The sequence below is a fragment of the Gorilla gorilla genome, chromosome 9 (assembly GCF_029281585.2).
Source record: "Gorilla gorilla gorilla isolate KB3781 chromosome 9, NHGRI_mGorGor1-v2.1_pri, whole genome shotgun sequence".
Classification (NCBI taxonomy): Eukaryota; Metazoa; Chordata; class Mammalia; order Primates; family Hominidae; genus Gorilla; species Gorilla gorilla.
In genome coordinates this window covers 118,326,430-118,344,694 of record NC_073233.2, presented here as the reverse complement: position 1 = coordinate 118,344,694, position 18,265 = coordinate 118,326,430, and the positions used below count along the sequence as shown (strand labels likewise).

General features: G+C 37.4%; 1 protein-coding gene across 1 annotated transcript in view; it reads right to left on the bottom strand.

Moving 5' to 3' along the window:
* Positions 1 to 387: 387 nt before the first annotated feature.
* Positions 388 to 18,265, bottom strand: part of FDX1 (ferredoxin 1) — a 33,591-nt gene continuing 15,713 nt past the window's right edge. The window contains exons 3-4 of the mRNA XM_031016437.3: positions 6,607 to 6,736; positions 388 to 1,290 (exon numbers count right to left, since the gene is read on the bottom strand). Of these exons, the coding sequence (XP_030872297.2) occupies positions 1,176 to 1,290; positions 6,607 to 6,736 (245 nt within the window). The 3' untranslated portion in view covers positions 388 to 1,175. The remainder of the gene's footprint in view (positions 1,291 to 6,606; positions 6,737 to 18,265) is intronic.

Genomic DNA, 18,265 nt, shown 5'->3' with positions numbered 1-18,265 from the left:
TAAATGATCAAGCTGCAATAATACACATGAAGCTAACTCAATCGTCTTATAATCTCTTTCTACTAATTTGTTCTGCTCTTCCTCACAATTTGTCCAAGTTAGTTGATGTTTTATTATATTTCCAAAGACCATACTGTGTACCCCTTTGTTAACTTTTACGAATTTATTTATAGTAAAGATAAGGATACGAATGTCTTCCACACATACGTGGTAATCTGTGGTGCTCACCACTCCCTCCCTCCTGGGACTGACACACTGCAGCCCACGCTGCTCACCCTGCAGCCCCATCCTTGTGTGAGAGAATGGCGCCACCTGGGGCTTTGCGACGTGTCAGTCTGCTCATTCCCTTCTTCAGCTCAGGACAGAGAAACACAAAAAATTCATTCATAAGGTTTCCACTCTGTTATAGGCAGAGATTTATAAATCAGCATTATTTTTCAAAGAGTACAAAGTTAAACCATTCTGCTTAGAAAAGAATAAACACATCCAATCATTTTTCCTCTAGTTTAGTCAAAACAGAGATCAAACTTCTTTGATAGCATTATAATGTCTACGCTCAGACTTAGACTTCAGAATCAAAATTTTGAAATATTTATTTATAAGGTTAATAACTATCTTTGAAGTTAAGCAGTTTACTGAGCAATTAAATATTTTTGTCCATACACATTCAGATTTAACTACTACTATAAATAAAATAGTCATAATTTCTCCAGTTTCAGTCTGAACACATACCTTATAGTAATAAGACACAGGTTCTAGTACAGATTTTCTAATTAGTGGTATGGCCCTAAACAAGCCAGGTTAGATCTCTGCCTTCACCCACATCAAACAGGAATAATAATGTATTTCCTTAACCTATCTTCTAGGTAAACAGATGAGATTATATGAAAACATTTTGCTAAAGTCGCTAAACAAACATAAGAAAAAAATATGTAAGGTTTTTCTATCACATTAACTATTTTTTAATCTTTGATTGACATTTTTGTAATATAACCAAAATAAAAATTGCATACTTTCAAGAATGACAAAATTCAGTAGTTATGCAAGGTGAATTAAAATAGTAAAGCTAGTCATAATACGAAGTCCACTCATCCATGTTCTCATTTAATCACTTTAAGAAATAATAATTATAAAAATAGGTAAAATTTCATGAAAATATTCCTATTTGTTCTAGTTCAGGAGGTCTTGCCCACATCAATGGATTGTCTGGCATCGGCCACTGTTTCAGGCACTCGAACAGTCATATTGTCCATAGATTTTGTCAAACAGATTTGGCAGCCCAACCGTGATCTGTATGGAAAAGGGGGAAGGTATGGTTTAGTATTACGTATATATATTCACAAGGCAATGCAGTTGTTTAAGATAGTCTTTATGTTTTCTTACCCAAAGCAGTCAGGGAACTTATTAACCTTTTAAATTTCCTTTATGTCAAAACAGATATAACCAACCCTATCAACTAGAGAGTAACAAAAGGTAAATATGAATACAATAAACTTGGTGTACCAAAGCTTCATTTTACCCTTTGGTTCCTATTATCTATTAACTGTTTCACCAGACCACTACTTTTTGGTCAAAGAGCTGACAAGCAAGGAAACAATCAGAAGGCACAATGGTGGAGAACTGAGGTTATTAGCAAGGCCAAGAAAATGATTAATCAATTCCTAGATAATTAAAACCACACAGACTATAAAAGAAAGCTACACTTTTTAAAGCCTTTAAAAGAAGAAATCTGGAATAAATACATAGACTTAAGTCATCAATTATAAGAGCATATTTTTTCTCAAATTTTTACCATCTCTGAAAATCAAGAAGCATCTTAAAATCAATGGAATCTTACAATCACTGCTACACTGTCAGGTAATGGTCATGTCACAGCTACAGATTTGGTGACAATATTCATACAGGGGTCTCTTCAACTTAGTTATGCAAAGTATGTAAGTACCACATGTCGAATTTACCTACTTTTCAAAATAGTCTAAAAAGACTACAAAATGAAAATGAAGAATAATACAGAAAGAAAGCAGGGTGTAAATTTGGAATTAATAAATATTTGTCATTTTAAGAATGACTATAATTTCCTTTTTTTTTTTTTTGCAGAATTACTACTAATTTTATTTTGTGTTTATTTTCCTTCTTTTTTTTTTTTTTTTTTTTTTAGACAGGGTCTGGCTCTGTCACAGGCTAGAGTGCACTGGCATGATTTCAGCTCACTGTAACCTCTACCTCCCAGGCCCTGGTGATCCTCCCACCTCAGCCTCCTAAGTAGCTGGGACTACAGGCATGCACCACCATGCTTGAATAATTTTTGTATTTTTTGTAGAGACAAGGTTTCACCATGTTGCTTAGGCTGGTCTCAACCTCCTGGGCTCAAGTGATCTATCCGCCTCAGCCTCCCAAAGTGTTGGGATAACAGGCATGAGCCACCACACTCAGCCATTTTCTTTTCTTAGCAGTGATATATAATTCAAATCTATGTCTAGATAAATCTAAATAACTCAATATGCAGAAAATATGTTACGTGATAACACTGTGCCATATTTGAATTAGCAGGGTTTTTATCTTCCTTAGTGGCATATAAAAAGAAATGTTAATCTTACAATTGACATGTCTTCGATTTGGTGAAATGTGATATTCAGGTCTTGGTTTTATTAATGTATTCATCAAGCATTTATTGAGCACCTAAAGGCACAATACTAAATGTCAATGAGGAAGAGCAAATCAACTCCACACTTTCTTATTGAACACCTCTTATTTTCTGGGCATTGGGATGCACTAAAGAGACAGCATCAGAGTTACAGCCAAAGAGACCAGCAGTGCAGAATCCAGCACTTAATATACCATGTTCACAGGCAACTTGCTTAACCTCACCAAATGGTAGTTTCCTAACCTAATCTTCAAGATGAGCAGGAGAATTCCTCACAGGACTGCTGTGAGGATTGGTTGCTAATGCCAGTATTAATGAGTAAACTTTCAATCAAAGGGATGAGATGAGACATATTCAGATAGTTAACATGTTGAGACTGTGGCAAATGCCACCAAGGGAGAAAGCCAAATGGCTCTGAGAGGTCTAAGAAGAAAGCCCTTACTTCTGGCCACAGAAGGTGTTGTCCACAACAGGCTTTGGAGGATAGGTAGGATTTACTATTTAGTACAAGATAAAGGAGAAAAGTATGTGAGGCAAAGGCAACACAATGCAAAGAAGCTCAAGTCACATTTAAGGCAAGATGGGTGTTTTAGCTTGGTTGCTGCACAGCGTAAACAAGGACAAGGGGAATGATGGGCCAGAAAAGTGGCCAGAGCCACAGGCAGCTGTGAATATCAGTTAAGGGGCCTGTGTTTCGCTGGTGAGCAAGGAGGAACCACCAGGAAGTTTTGGAGTAAAGGAGTATGCTTAACCATGAGAAATACTGATTACTAATGGAAAAAAATCCCCTCTACCAAGAGTTCTTTATTTGTAGAATTGGAAACAGCCTTCACAATACTCAATTATGCATTAAGCTCTGTCTGCAAGAGAGAAAAAGTGGCAAGCCAATTTGGACAAATTCAGTAAGACAGCAGTGAGCTCTAGAGAGTCTGTTGGTTACTCTTGGTATTCATATACAGATAGCAAGATGATGCTGGTCTTCAAGGAACGGTTACTTTAGTAAGGGAAACAGAGATGGAAACAGTTATCAGTGAAACATGGCAGGGTACCACAAGTGTGGTGACAGAAGAACAATAAATCTGTTATGGGAACACAGAAAGAGACGGAACAAAAAGCTCCTGCTCAGTCTAGAGAATAAGGTAGTGGTGCTCTGTGGCTAGTTTCTCGCTCTCCTACTTCTTCTACCTCCTTAAAGATCTCTGGCTCCAAGATCCACCAGTACAGACAGTGTCTCATACTTCTAGAGAAGGAGACAGACAACAAGGCTCCCCTGATTTCACACTTTGAGTCCCACAACATTTTGACATTTCTGCAAACGTGGAAGGTATTTTCTCCAGTCACTCTTGCCACATATCCCTGATGGTGAAAATATACTGGGTAGTAGGTTTACTTTAGTTCTAGGGTTTGGTTTTTAACTCAGAGAAGCAGCTTGAAATAGTAAAAGACTAAAGGCTTTGGGGCTCAACACAGCTGGATTTAAATCAGGGGTGTTACCCACTACCTGTGCAGCCTTAAGCAAATCCGCGATAACTAAACCTTGTTTCCCCACCTACAACATGGTGATAGTACTGCCTAACCCTGAAGGTTAGAAATAATACTTAAGTGCCTAGGCATTACAGTAAGTTCCCAATAGATAAGTCGATATGATGGTAGTTACAATGCTAACAACTACCATTTAATGAATGCTTTCTCCACCAAGCACCGTTCTGAGAGCTTCACATATATTTCCTCATTAACTCCACAGAGCAATACTGTGAGGTAGGTACTATTATTATCCTCATCTTACATATAAGGAATCTGAGGCCTCTGTGTAGATTACCCATGCAAACTGGTGGCAGGGAGCAATGACAATCATCCAATGTAAACTCACAGGTAATTCCTGAATCTCCCTTTCCATCAACTATTAATTCCGCAAGCAGTTGGTGACCTCTATTGTGAATCTGGCATTGGAGATACAATGGTAAAATAAGACATGGCTGCTCCTTTAATGGGAAAAGGGAGATAGGTAACCAGTATGAAAAAAACAATGAGGCTGTCCACGTATCATCCATCCATCCATCAACAATCAAGGTTAAGGACAACCAATAAAACATTGAAGCCAGGCATGGTGGCTCACGCCTGTAATCCCAGCACTTTGGGAGGCCAAGGTGGGCAGATCATGAGTTCAGGAGTTCGAGACAGCCTGGCCAACATGGTGAAACCCCGTCTCTACTAAAAATACAAAAATTAGCGGGGCATGGCGGCAGGCACCTGTAATCCCAGCTACTCGGGAGGCTGAGGCAGGAGAATTGCTTGAACCCAGGAGGCAGAGGTTGCAGTGAGCCAAGATCATGTCACTGCACTCCAGCAAGGGTGACAAAGCAAGACTCTGTCTCAAAAAAAAAAAAGAAACGATGGTGTTTTTGCTTAAAAATTAAAAACATTTACATAGTATTTAAAGTAAGTATATGAACTAAAAGGCTGAATTTCCTTATTTCTTTTTCTGAAACTTTCTGATACCTAAAAATAAGTTTACATGTGGTTGCTAGCTTAGAGCAAAATTCTTTCCATTCCAAATATGTCAGTGTGTTTTGTAAATGCTACCTGTGAAACCCATTATACTCTTTCCCACAAAGTATTTCTACTAAAATGCTGTGTACTTAAGAATACCAGCTATAAAACACCATAAAAGCTATTCTTTGCTCTCTATTGTGTAGCTGTAAAACTTGGAAGTTTTATCATCAATACTCTTGCTAGCTTACATTTATTATAGACCTTTTGTATCTAACTGTAGCTCTCCCTTTTCCCTTTCTTTTCAATTAGAATATTATCTATTACAGGCATCTACAAATTGTAACTGTATAAAAGGGCAAGCAGTTAGCTATGATTTAACTCTCTTATTAAGAGACACAATTCTCAGAACCAAACTAATACAGTCATTGGATTTAGTTTCTGTGTTAAGGGGAAAAAAGGAGGTGCTCATAGAGAACACGGCACTGAAGATGTGAAATGACAGGCAGACAGTAGCCACAATCCACTCTGCTTTGGTGTCCAAAGAGATACTATTTCACCAGTTTCTCTTCCCAGGGTTATCAGTCTCACATCCACCAAGAGGGAAATGAACTATAAAAGGAATAAAATGATTCTTCTTCTCTAAATAAATACAAATGACCTGAAAATGTTTGTGAGGATTAAATGAGGTAGTTTATATTAAAAGTGTATAACAAAATTGTAGCTATATAATACACATGAAATAAAACTATTATTACTATTATCTTTAATTTTTAAAAAATTATTTGTCATTAAGGTCACCAAACTAGAGTTAAACAAAGCCAACCTTAATTAAGTAATATGCCCTCATTATCTTACCCCTTGAAACAGTATATCAGCTAGCTACCTTCATTGACTCCAATCGAAAGACTAGATAATTTTTTAAAAAAATAAGATATCACTTGATGTCACTTGCTACTGTAAATCTCCCCACTTTTAAGAGTAACTCTATTAATTAATAACAAGAATAAGCTCTGATTACTTTAAGGTACACTTAGAAAAAGAGCTATTCATTTTAACATAATTACTATTATATATTAAGTTTCTTTAAAAATTCTGTTCTCTCTAATAGGTGAAACTTTCCATTATAATTGTGTTCAATTATCAAATATAAAAGCATTAGATTTAACCCCTCCATTCAGTTGTGATACGTATTAGTTCCTGCAGTAAAAAGAGACTAAAGAAGAGGTGTTAGGATCTAGAACTTATACTTCCAATTAATTTTTTTTACTTTTGTAAAATTTCATAAGGTCTAAACTGTAGAACAGTGAAAACAAAGAGAAATGCCACATATCTGATACTCAAAATCTGTGACTGTTATTTAACCTGGTAGAACACTATTACATTTATGGGTCTGGTCTTACATAGACAACATAATAAAACATCTATGTTCCCAGATTATTATTACAATTGAAGTAGTCCAAAAATCTTACCTGTCTGTTAGTCCATATGCCAGATCGAGCATGTCATTCTCCTCATCAGTGATCGCATCTAACTTCTCATATATGTGATCTTCAAAGATGAGGTGACAGGTTGAACAAGCCAGGGTTCCCTCACATGCACCTGACAAAAGCAACAAACACTGAACATAGTCCCTTCTACATCAGACGTTTCATACCTGGTTCAGTAAAGGCTTCTAAATGTTAGAATCAGCATTAGAATACATAAGTGAAGCCAGGCACAGTGGCTCACACCTGTAATCCCAGCACTTTAGGAGGCCAAAGCAGGCAGATCACTTGAGGTCAGAGTTCGTGACCAGCATGGCCAATATGGTGAAATTCCGTCTTTACTAAAATTAAGACAAAATTAGCCAGGCATGGTGGCACACACTTGTAGTCCCAGCTACTAGGGAAGCTGAGGCAGAAGAAATACTTGAACCCGGGAGGCGGAGGTTACAGTGAGCTGAGGTTACACTCTAGCCGGGGTGACAGAGTAAGACTCTGTCTCAAAAAAAAAAAAAAAAAAAGAATACATAAATGAAAGGTGAAAATGAAGAGAATAGGGGCAACAAGCCTCCATCTCCTGCCACATGCGCACACACGCATGAGTTTGAAATCCCTCACGTTATATTATTTCACAAAGGTTCTGGCTTGGTGCTGTGAAGGAATACCTATGAAAATATAGTCCTAATAGAGAGCTTACAAGTTAATAAGCTGAGACATGCATACATACAAAAATGTGTGCAATTTTAAACTTACATAGTAATTACTGACATAATAGCGATGAAAGTTATGGTATATAAGAGGAACTAGAAAGCAATCAAACCTATAGCTAAATTAAGTTAAATGTTCTTGCCTCTCAATCTCTCCTTGTAATTTGGACAGAATCAAGTCATTTTAAAATAAGTCATTATGGTCTTAAATAATCAGAATATCCTGTTCCATTTTTTAAGTCATTAATTTAACAGTGGTTTACTGAGTACATATCGTATGCCAGACACTGTGATGAGAGAACTAAAACACCACCTTGTCCAACTAAACCAGGACGAATCTGCTCTGTAACATCCCTTTCCTGGTATTACTCAGCCTTCGCTTGAAAATCTCCTGACAAAGAAACCGACACCACATAAGTCAGCCAGTTTTGCATTCGGCTGGCTTCCACCAAGCTAAAGTCTGCCACTCTGTAACTAGCACCTACTGGTCCAACGCTATCCCATGGAGTTTAATCCTTCTAAAGGATAGCTTTTCATTTATTTGAGATCATTCTTCCTTCTCCCAGCTGAGCATCCCCAGGTCCTTCCACTAGGTCCTTCCACTGTTTCTTACATAACACAGTTCTAAATCCCATCCCTCAGGCCAGTTGGGCTTTTCTTAAAATATGGCATCCAGAACACATTAGTATCCCAGGGGAGGACCTGACAACAGAGGCGTGCAGAATCACAGTCTGCTTAAATCTGACTTTAAAAACAGTGATTCAGGTTTGTTTTTACAGTTTTTTTAAAGCCACTGTACAATTTCAAAGAATATAGAGTCCTCAGAGTAACTTCAGTTTGATTTATATTCTCTTTTGGTCACTAAATATTATATGAAATATACACAACCACTGTTAACAACTAGTAACCTTCTTAATTTTCCTCTGAATGGATCATTTTAACTAGAGTTGTTCCTTCCTTATAATTTAAGCATTTATTATTTATATTTTACCGTAAGGAAAAAAAAAAACAGGCCAGGCACGGTGGCTCACACCTGTAATCCCAGCACTTCGGGAGGCCGAGGCAGATGGATCACGTGAGGTCCGAGATCAGCCTGGCTAATGTAGTGAAACCCTGTCTCTACTAAAAATACAAAAACTAGCTGGGTGTAGTGGTGCACACCTGTAATCCCAGCTACTCGGGAGACTGGGGCAGAAGAATCACTTGAACCTGGGAAGCCTCTGAGGATGCAGTGAGCCGAGATTGCCCCACTGCACTCCAGCCTGGGCGACAGAGTGAGACTCCATCTCAAAAAAAAAAACAAAAAAAACACCATTGTGAAGTTTCTCTAAATCTTGATTTTTATTAAATCCAATTCAAAGCAATAATAGAATTATGGGAGAGGGAGACCATATAGTGAAGTTCACAGGGGCATGGGCTGTTAGCCAGACTTCCTCCCTTCAACCACAGCTTTCCTTTTTACTAACCCTGTCACCTTGGGCTACTTTACCTTCCATGTCTCAGTTTCCTCAAGAGTAACTATACTAACCTCACATAGTAGTTTCAAGAATTACACATGACTGTATACTTAATATATATGAATATATATACTGGCAACCATGACTGGCAGATAGTATGTACTATGTAAGTGTTGGTAAACATTATTATTATTATCCGAAGTTACAGAAACTCTTAGAATAATTCAACTTTATTTGTAAACATAAGAGGAATTAAGAATTAAGCCCCAGAAGTTAAAGAAATGGACTAAGGTCATACCACTAGTTAGAGATGAGTTATGACTTCGACTTAAGTTTCCCAATGCTGTAGGCAACTAATAATTATCGTACCGCCATACAATAATGTAAGTTGCCTTACTTATACGTTAAATGGAGAGAAAAGGCTCATATGCCAACAAATCCCTCCTGAAAAACAAAGGACATTGCTTTTTGTACCAGTAGCCAGTCGAAATGAAGAGTTACCAACCTGTTCTAGCTGTTCATAGGCTTCAAATTCTCCCCCTCTTCCCTAGGAAGCTTCAGTTCTTTTAACCTTCTCTTAAAGGTATTATTCTATTCTCTTATTTAAATTCTCATGGCTCTTCTCAGGAACCTTGGCAATTATTTCCACATCTTGCTTAAGTTGCTAAGCTCAGCACTGAAGAGACTATTCTAATAAGAATTTGAAAAATGCTGAATATTTTCAGATTAACTTTTGGTGCCTACACACTAAGTTCCCATTATACATTCTAGTCCCGTATTTATTCTTTAAATGAACACATCACATTCATGATCCCTCACTATTTTATGGTCCTTTTCGAACCTTTTCTGCCATAAAAACTTGCCAACAATTTATCCTTTGTTATTCTTTGTACTAGAAAGAAGTTCAAATATAATAGAAACTATAAGACTCAGAATGAAACCAGCCTATGTGAGAGAGCTAACACTAAACCAGAGAAAGCTAACGGTCAGACTGTGTTAGAACAACTATCACTACAGAAACGATCTGTAGCAAGGGTTTCCAAGACCCCATGGATAGCACTTATGAACTATTCTGTCCTTGCCATGGTCAGGGCTCAAAGAAAAATTAAAAAATAAAAAAGTAAAAAGAAACTTTCAATCTTGAAAAATCCATAAGAAGACAGATGAGTAGTTTTCTAGAGTTTGTTTTGAGATTTAACCTATACGGTTTATTAAAAATTAAAGAATTTTAGAGAATATTGGAGACACCTAACCAAAAAGGGTATTTAGGAGGAAAAAAAAAACCTGCAAAAATAAGGTAAATATTTGGGTATAAAAAAGAGCCTAAAACTGTAAGAAGAACAAGAGGCTATTTAAGGAAAAAAAAAAAAAAGTTACTCCTTTTCTGTTTTCTTTATCTCATAAAATATTGCCAATTTCATGATAGCTATGTCCTCCAATTACTAGTTGTCTCTTTCAGTGTTCAGTTCTATGAGGTTTTTTGTTTTGTTTGTTTGTTTTCTCAGACAGAGTCTTACTCTTGTTGCCTAGACTGGAGTGTAATGGTGCGATCTCGGCTCACGGCAACCTCCGCCTCCCAGGTTCAAGTGATTCTCCTGCCTCAGCCTCCTGGAGTAGCTGAGATTACAGGCATGAGCCACCATGCCTGGCTAATTTTTGTATTTTTAGCAGAGACGGGGTTTCACCATGTTGTCCAGGCTGGTCTCAAACTTCTGACCTCAGGTGATCTGCCTGCCTCAGCCTCCCAAAGTGCTGAGGTTACAGGCGTGAGCCACCGCACCTGGCCAGTTATATGAGTTTTAATGTATGTATAGACTTGTGTAACCACCACCACACTGAGGGTACAGAGCAGCTTCCTCAGCCTAAAACTTTTAATTCCCTTTTGCTGTTGCTTTGTTGTCACAGTCTACCTCATCCCTAACCCCTGGTAACCACTGATCTGTTCTCTATCACTGTGGTTTAGTCTTTTCCAGAATGTTGATATAAATAGAATCATACAGTGTTTGACTGAAACTGGCTTCTTTCACTCAACACAATGCCTTTGAGATTCATCCAATGTGTTGCATGTATCTATAGTTTGCTCCCTTTCATTGCTAAGAAGCATTCCACTGTTTGAATGTCCCATGGTTTGTTTCTAGTAGGTATCTGGTGGTGTCACATTGTGACTTTCATTCACATTTTCTCCAAGAAATTAAAGGTGTAAAATATCTTTTTTTTTTTTTTAACTTTGCCTCATTTTTTTCCCAAAGCCACTTGGGAGTATGACATCACCATTAGTCTCTTGTGCCTCTAGGAGAAACTCTAAACAACACAAAGTCGTTCACACATACAAGTTCAGGTGCAGATGCCCCTCAATCTTTTTATGAGCTTATCTGCCATCTCTAAATTCTCCTTGGTGAAGTGTCTGTTCATGTATTTTGCCCATTTTTTAATTGTGTTGTTTTCTTACTGTTAAGTTTGGAGAGCTTTTTACATAGTCGGGATACAAGTCCTTTCACTGGATATGTGATTTACAAGTATTTTCTCCCAGTCTGTAGTTTGGCTTTTCAGTCCCTTAACAGTGTCTTTGGAAGAACAAAAGTTTTTAATTTTGATGAACTCTAATTTATTTTTCTTATATATAAGAATTTATATATAAATTCTTTTCCAGTCATGTCTAAGAATTCTCTGCCTACCTACCCACAGGTCCTAAAGATTTTTTCTTGTTCTTTCTTTTAGGACTTTACAGTTCTAAGTTCTACATTTAGATCTAAGTCAATTTTGCATTAATGTTTTTATAAGACGTGAGGTTTAGGTTGACACACCTTTTTTTCCCACACGAATATCCAATTGATTCAACATCATTTGTTGAAAAGAATACCCTTTCTTCACTAATTGCTTTGCACCTTTGTCAAAAACCAGTTGGCCATTGCCAAGAGGTGGAAACAACCCAAATATCTCTCAAGTGATAAAGAGATAAAGAAAATGTGGTATACGTAAGTGAGAACATGTGGTATTTGGTTTTCTGTTTCTGCCTTAGTTTGCTGAGGATAATGGCTTCCAGCTCCATCCATGTCCCTGCAAAGGACATGATCTTGTTCCTTCTATGGCTGCATAGTATTCCATGGTATATATGTACATTTTCTTTATCCAGCCTATCATTGATTGGCATTTGGGTTGATTCTATGTCTTTGCTATTGTGAATAGTGCTACAGTGAACATATATGTGCATGTATCTTTATAACAGAATGATTTATATTCCTTTGGGTATATACCCAGTAATGAGATTGCTGGGTCAAATTGTATTTCCAGTTCTAAATCTTGGAGGAATCACCACACTGTTTTCCACAATGGTTGAACTAATTTACATTCCCACCAACAGTGTAAAAGTGTTCATATTTCTCTGTAACCTCACCACATCTGTTGTTTCTTGACTTTTTAATAATCACCATTCTGACTGGCATGAGACCCTGTCTCTTTAAAAAAGTAGAAGAAAAGCAGCAGCAGCTACAATTACAAGAGTTAGAAGGTGCAATGCATTTTATCCCAAAAAACAAGCTACAAATGGTGATTAAGTCAGTTGTGAAGAAATAGGTTCTGCGTGTTGGCTCAAAAATTTAGCCAACATTATTTTTTATGGGAAAACAAATTCCAAATAACAAGCAGCTGACCTGAAAATAGATTATGGAAACAAAAGCTATTCACAAAATGGGGAGCTTTTTTTTTTTTTGGCTTTTCATATACACAGAGAACCCTACAAAATAAACAGTGGAAGATAACCTATAAAACTATAAAAGAATAAAGGATATAAAAGTAACAAACAACAACTACAAGGCTAAAACTTGCAGCTGATCACAATATGGGTATACTAATATATGATGTATATGAAGGAATGAGGTGCAAAAGTTATATAACTTATTATATACACAGCCCCAGAGTAATATTGGTGGCTGTCAGCTTTTAGTGTCTTTATAAGTGGTTGGCTATATAAAAGTAAATGAATAGGGAAAATGTGTGTGTCTATGTGTATACATGTATGTACATGTGTATATATACATGGATATACACATATATGTAAACACAAAGTGATCATGTTTTATGAGAAATGCATTCTCAAAGATTTTGAAAATTGTACAAGTCTCATATTTCAAGAATTATTTTCTCAAAGAAACAAAATAGAAAAGTGGATTCCTAAAGTTTAAAAATCTAAAATCCTCAAACATTTTTGTTTTAAAATATACTTAAGTAGAACAAACGTTTGAAGTAAAATTCTTTTCATTACTATGTCCACCTTTCAAATAACCAAAAATACATCATGTCTTACAGCAGTCCCGGGCCACAGGCCACACAGCAGGTGAGCAGAGGGCAAGCGAGGGAAGCTTCATCTGTATTTACAACTGCTCCCCATTGCTCACATTACCATCTGAGCTCCACCTCTGTCAGATCAGCAGCTGCATTAGATTCTCATAGGATGAGAACCCTACTGTGAACTGTGCATGTGGGGGATCTAGGGTGCACCCTCCTTATGAGAATCTAATGCCTGATGATCTGTTACTGTCTCCCATCACCTCCAGATGGGACCTAGATCTAGTTGCAGGAAAACAAACTCAGGGCTCCCACTGATTCTACCTTATGATGAGTTGTATAATTATTTCATTATATGATACAGTGTAATAATAATAGAAATAAAGTGCACAATAAATGTAATGCACTTGAATCATCCCAAATCCATCCCCGCCCCAACCTTGCCCATGGAAAATTTGTCTTCCACAAAACCAGTCCCTAGTGCCAAAAAGGTTGGGGGCCACTGCCTTAGAAAATACAACGGTAGTTACCAGCAGATGGGAGTGGGGGTAAGGAAATGAAATGAGCATGTGCTGTTCGAAGGCTACAAAGTTTCAGTTAGGAGGAATTTGTGTTTAAGATCTCTAGCACAGGCCGAGCACAGTAGCTCATGCCTGTAATCCCAGTACTTTGGGAGGCCGAGGCAGGCAAACTGTTTGAGGTCAGGTATTCGAGACCAGCCTGGCCAACATGGTGAAACCCCATCTTTACTAAAAATACAAAAATTAGCCGGGTGTGGTGGTGCTCACCTATAATCCCAGCTATTAGGAAGGCTGAGGCACAAGAATCACTTCAACCCAGGAGGTGTAGGCTGCAGTGAGCCAACATCATGCCACTGCACTCCAGCCTGAGTGACAGAGTGAGACTCTGTCTCAAAATATTATAAAAAATTAATTTTAAAAAATCTATAGCAACAGCATGGTGACTGCAATTAATAATAATGTATTGTGTATTTCAAAAGTCACTAACAGTAAATTTCAGATGTCTCATCACAAAAAATAAGTGAGGTGAAGGATATGTTTATTAGCTTAAGTTAATCATTCCATATTGTATACATGTTTCAAAACATCACACTGTACCTACCCCATAAATACAATTACGATCTGTCAATTAAAATTAATAATAATAACATACTTCATGCCTTAGCACAGATAATAACCTGATTTAGGAACACCTTACAGCAACACTGATATTAGCCCCTGGTGCTAGCATTTTAGCCACCATCCTGGCTTGGTTATACAACAATTTTCATGAACTTAAAAGTATATACATTTTAGCACTGCTTTGATTTTGTTTACATACTGGCTAACAATTCAGAGTGCTTTCTCCTAAATTAACAGTAGTATGTATCATGACAGGTTTTTGGCTTTCTTCCTAACATTTTGTTGTATCTAACCTCTATTCCAAAATAACTCATTTTCAGATACATTTTTCAGTATTAGCACTTAATGCTTGGCTGAAACTGATACAGGCTTTAAAAATGATTTTAAATTATAACCACAGTTTAAAATATCATCACCATAGTCAAGAAAATCATACAGATATTCAGATGTCTATAAACAGCATGGTTCACATGGTGCTGACAAAGGATGGCAGGGATTTGTTTATTAGCTAAAATGGTCCATCTTTAGCTGCAGTAACAAACGAAAAATTTACAACTCACACAGCCTGCCAGCTTAAAATTATAGGATTCCTGACAACAGTTTTGGTTTTTGCAATGCTTCTGATTTTGCTAGAGTAAGAATCTCAATACTGTTAATCTGCACAATTTCAAATATATGCATATAAAATGACATGAAGAATAGTAAAGCATGCTTACTAATTTCAAGGTTGGTGAACTCATGAACCAAGTTTTGTTTTTTTAAAACAGGAATAATGATAGTAAGTACTTGGGCAAATCCTCAGAAGTTGTAGCTGTGAAATTAATTTCTAGAGAAAGTCAGATCTCTGCAGACTGCTGCTCCTTTCCTTTCATGTAACTTGAGTGTTTGCCAACGGGAAAAGACATTTTTGTGTGTGTACATCTCATATTAAGATCATTTTGTATTATCTACTACGATACTGACAATACAATTGCCTGCCCCGACACCTAACCCCTTTCCCAAACAAAAATCTAGAGGATGGCTGTGTGGGAATATTATATATTAGAAATGGAAATTATGTGTAAACATAAAATCTAATTTTCTAGATTAAAGATTGATCTAGCGTAGTCAGAAATACATTATATCAATAGGGACTCAAGCATGAGGGGAATAAATATAAACTTATACAAACACAATCAGGATCTTCCAATTTATATAATTTCCTTCAAAATAGACACATGAAGAAAATAGGTAATATTGAAGAAAAAAAATGTCTTGAGAGTAAACTAGGTAAGTTGAATCTCAGGTGTGTAACTGCCCCCTAGTGACAGAATACTATGATACACTCTGAAAACAGGTAACTGCATCATCCAAAAGATCTATATTAATATAAAAGTTGGCAATGAGAATGTTTATAAGTTTGAACTGTTTCCAAAATTTATGACTGTCCCTTTTTATTCATGTGTTCACTTATTACTTCATTTCATATACAATGAGGAATTAAACAGGAATGACTTTATCTCTCATCGCAGTCTATTGGGAAAGATACACAAGAAATACATAATTACTAAACTGTGACAAATACTATAAAACAAGTGAACAAGATGCTGAGAAGGAGAATAACGGGTTCAGGGTAACAAGAGAACCACTACTTTGGACTGGGTGGCTGGGCAAAGCCTCGCTAAGGAAGTACATAAATTGAGATTTGATAGATGAAAAGCTAAATTTTGGGGATGGGAGAGAGAGGGATGTGTCTCAGGGAGAGGGTAAAGTATATACAAAATCTCAAAGGCAGGAATTTTGGGTGAGTTCAAGCTCTTGAGAAAAGGCCAGTATCACCAAAGTGAGACAAAGAACAATGAGAAAAAAACAAAAAAGAGGAAGAGTGGCAGATGGGGCCAGATAATGCAGAGCCTTTTACGGCTGGGAATACAGATTTTATCCTATGTGCAAAGGAAGACACTCATGGTTTTTTGTTTGTTTGTTTGAAGGAGTCTCACTTTGCTGCCAGACTGGAGTACAGTGGTGCGATCTCGGCTCACTGCAACCTCCGACTCCCTGGTTCGAGGAATTCTCCTGCCTCAGCCTCCCAAGTAGCTGGGATTACAGGCATGCACCACCATGCCCAGCTGGGTTTTTTTTTTCTTTTTTTTTTTTTTGTATTTTGTATTTTTAGTAGAGACGGGGTTTCATTATGTTGGCCAGGATGGTCTCGATCTCTTGACCTCGTGATCCGCCCATCTCGGTTTTTTTTTTTTTTCAAGATGGAGTCTTACTCTGTAACCCAGGCTGGAGTGCAATGGTGCAATCTCGGCTCACTGCAACCTCTGACTCCTGGGTTAAAGCAATTCTCCTGCCTTGGCCTCCCCAAGTAGCTGAAATTACAGGTGCGTGCCACCACACCTGGCTAATTTTTGTATTTTTAGTAGAGATGGGTTTTCACCATGTTGCCCAGGCTGGTCTCAAACTCGTGACCTTGTGATCCGCCCACCTAGGCCTCCCAAAGTGCTGGGATTACAGGCGTCAGCCACTGTGCCTGGCCCACTCATGGCTTTTAATTAGGGGACTGACATGTCTGATTTCTGTTAGGACAAATTACCTGGCTGTTAAACTCCAGAGCAGAAGCAGGTTAGCACAGCTCCAGGCGCCCAGTGGCTGGCCAGCCCCTCGTGCCGACTGTAGGGATGGAGCCAACAGGACACGCTGGAGGCGAATCTTGGGGGCACAACTGGCAGGAGGTGCCGATGGACTGGATGTCAGGTTGGGAAGAAAGAGGAAGGAATGGTGCTCTGTGGTTTCAGGTTCGAGCAGCCAGGTGGTGCTCATTACTGACATAGGAAAAACTCGAGGAAGGACAGGTTTCATCAGGAGGAAAAAAGCCAAAAGCTGTTTTAAATATGTTAGATTTCCAAGAAGCGATGTAAAGCAAGAAGTTAGATCTGTAAATCAGGGCTCAGAAGAGAGGTCTGAGCTAAGGATGTAAATTTAAGAGTTTATCAATATCTAGAAAGGATTTAAGGTCACAGAACGGATGAGATCACCCAGGGAGAAACTGCAAAGAAACTAAGTACTTCGGTCAGCCATGTTTGGAGTACGGTGTTCATCTGTATGACTTATGACAAATGCAGTGTTTAGATGGGCTCCTGCATTCAGCCTTAGGAATTAATGAAACAGCTGCCCCCATAATGTTGTGGTAATAAGCTCTTCTTTATAATGATAACATTGCACCCTTCCTGATTTCATTTCTCTCATCTTTATTCTAGAAAGAAGCTTAGGCTTAACTCTGTCTTTGGTGAATCTAGTTTAGCTTACTTATCTCAAGCTTATCTTTAAATACAAAGATTTGTGGACATGTCAGGATACTTGATCTTTAAAGCTTTTCTTCTGAGTCTGAATATGCGAATTTCTACGATACCAGCAGAATTTTTAAATTTACATTAAATTTTCTATATTTCTTGGGTATTCAGAAAAACGATTATTTCAGTGCTTATCTCTGTGCGATGATATGAAGTGTTAAATTCTTTTTAAATGTATTTTTAAAATTTGCTATAATGAACAATCAATCTGTATTAATACCTATGTTAACAATATTAGCTAAGATTTATTTAGGACCTGCTTGGATTTACTCATTTGATCTTTACAGCAACTTTATGAGGTAGATATTAATATTATCCCCGCTTTACAGATGAAAAGATGAGTTATGAGTAGGTTAGATACCCAACCCAAGGTCACAAAGCTGAAAAAGGGATACAGCTGGGAAAGAAGCCCAGGCAGGACATTCTTCCATTCCAACCAATGACTTTCAGAAAAAACTTTATTTAACTGTGACACACAGTAGGAATTTCATTTTACATCATGAGCCAGTACATATATACTTGTAAAATAGCTAAATAAACATTTCCTAAGATAATACCCTTGCAAAAGATGGTATGTTTTTATATGTTCTGTTCTTTTTGATTTCTTTAAAATGCTAGTTGGGAGTGACTAAATTGATTTCATGACCCTGTAATAGTTGTCACCTGCGGTTTAAAAAAAAAACTGTACCGTAATATATAGTCACAAGTGATGAAGAAAAAAA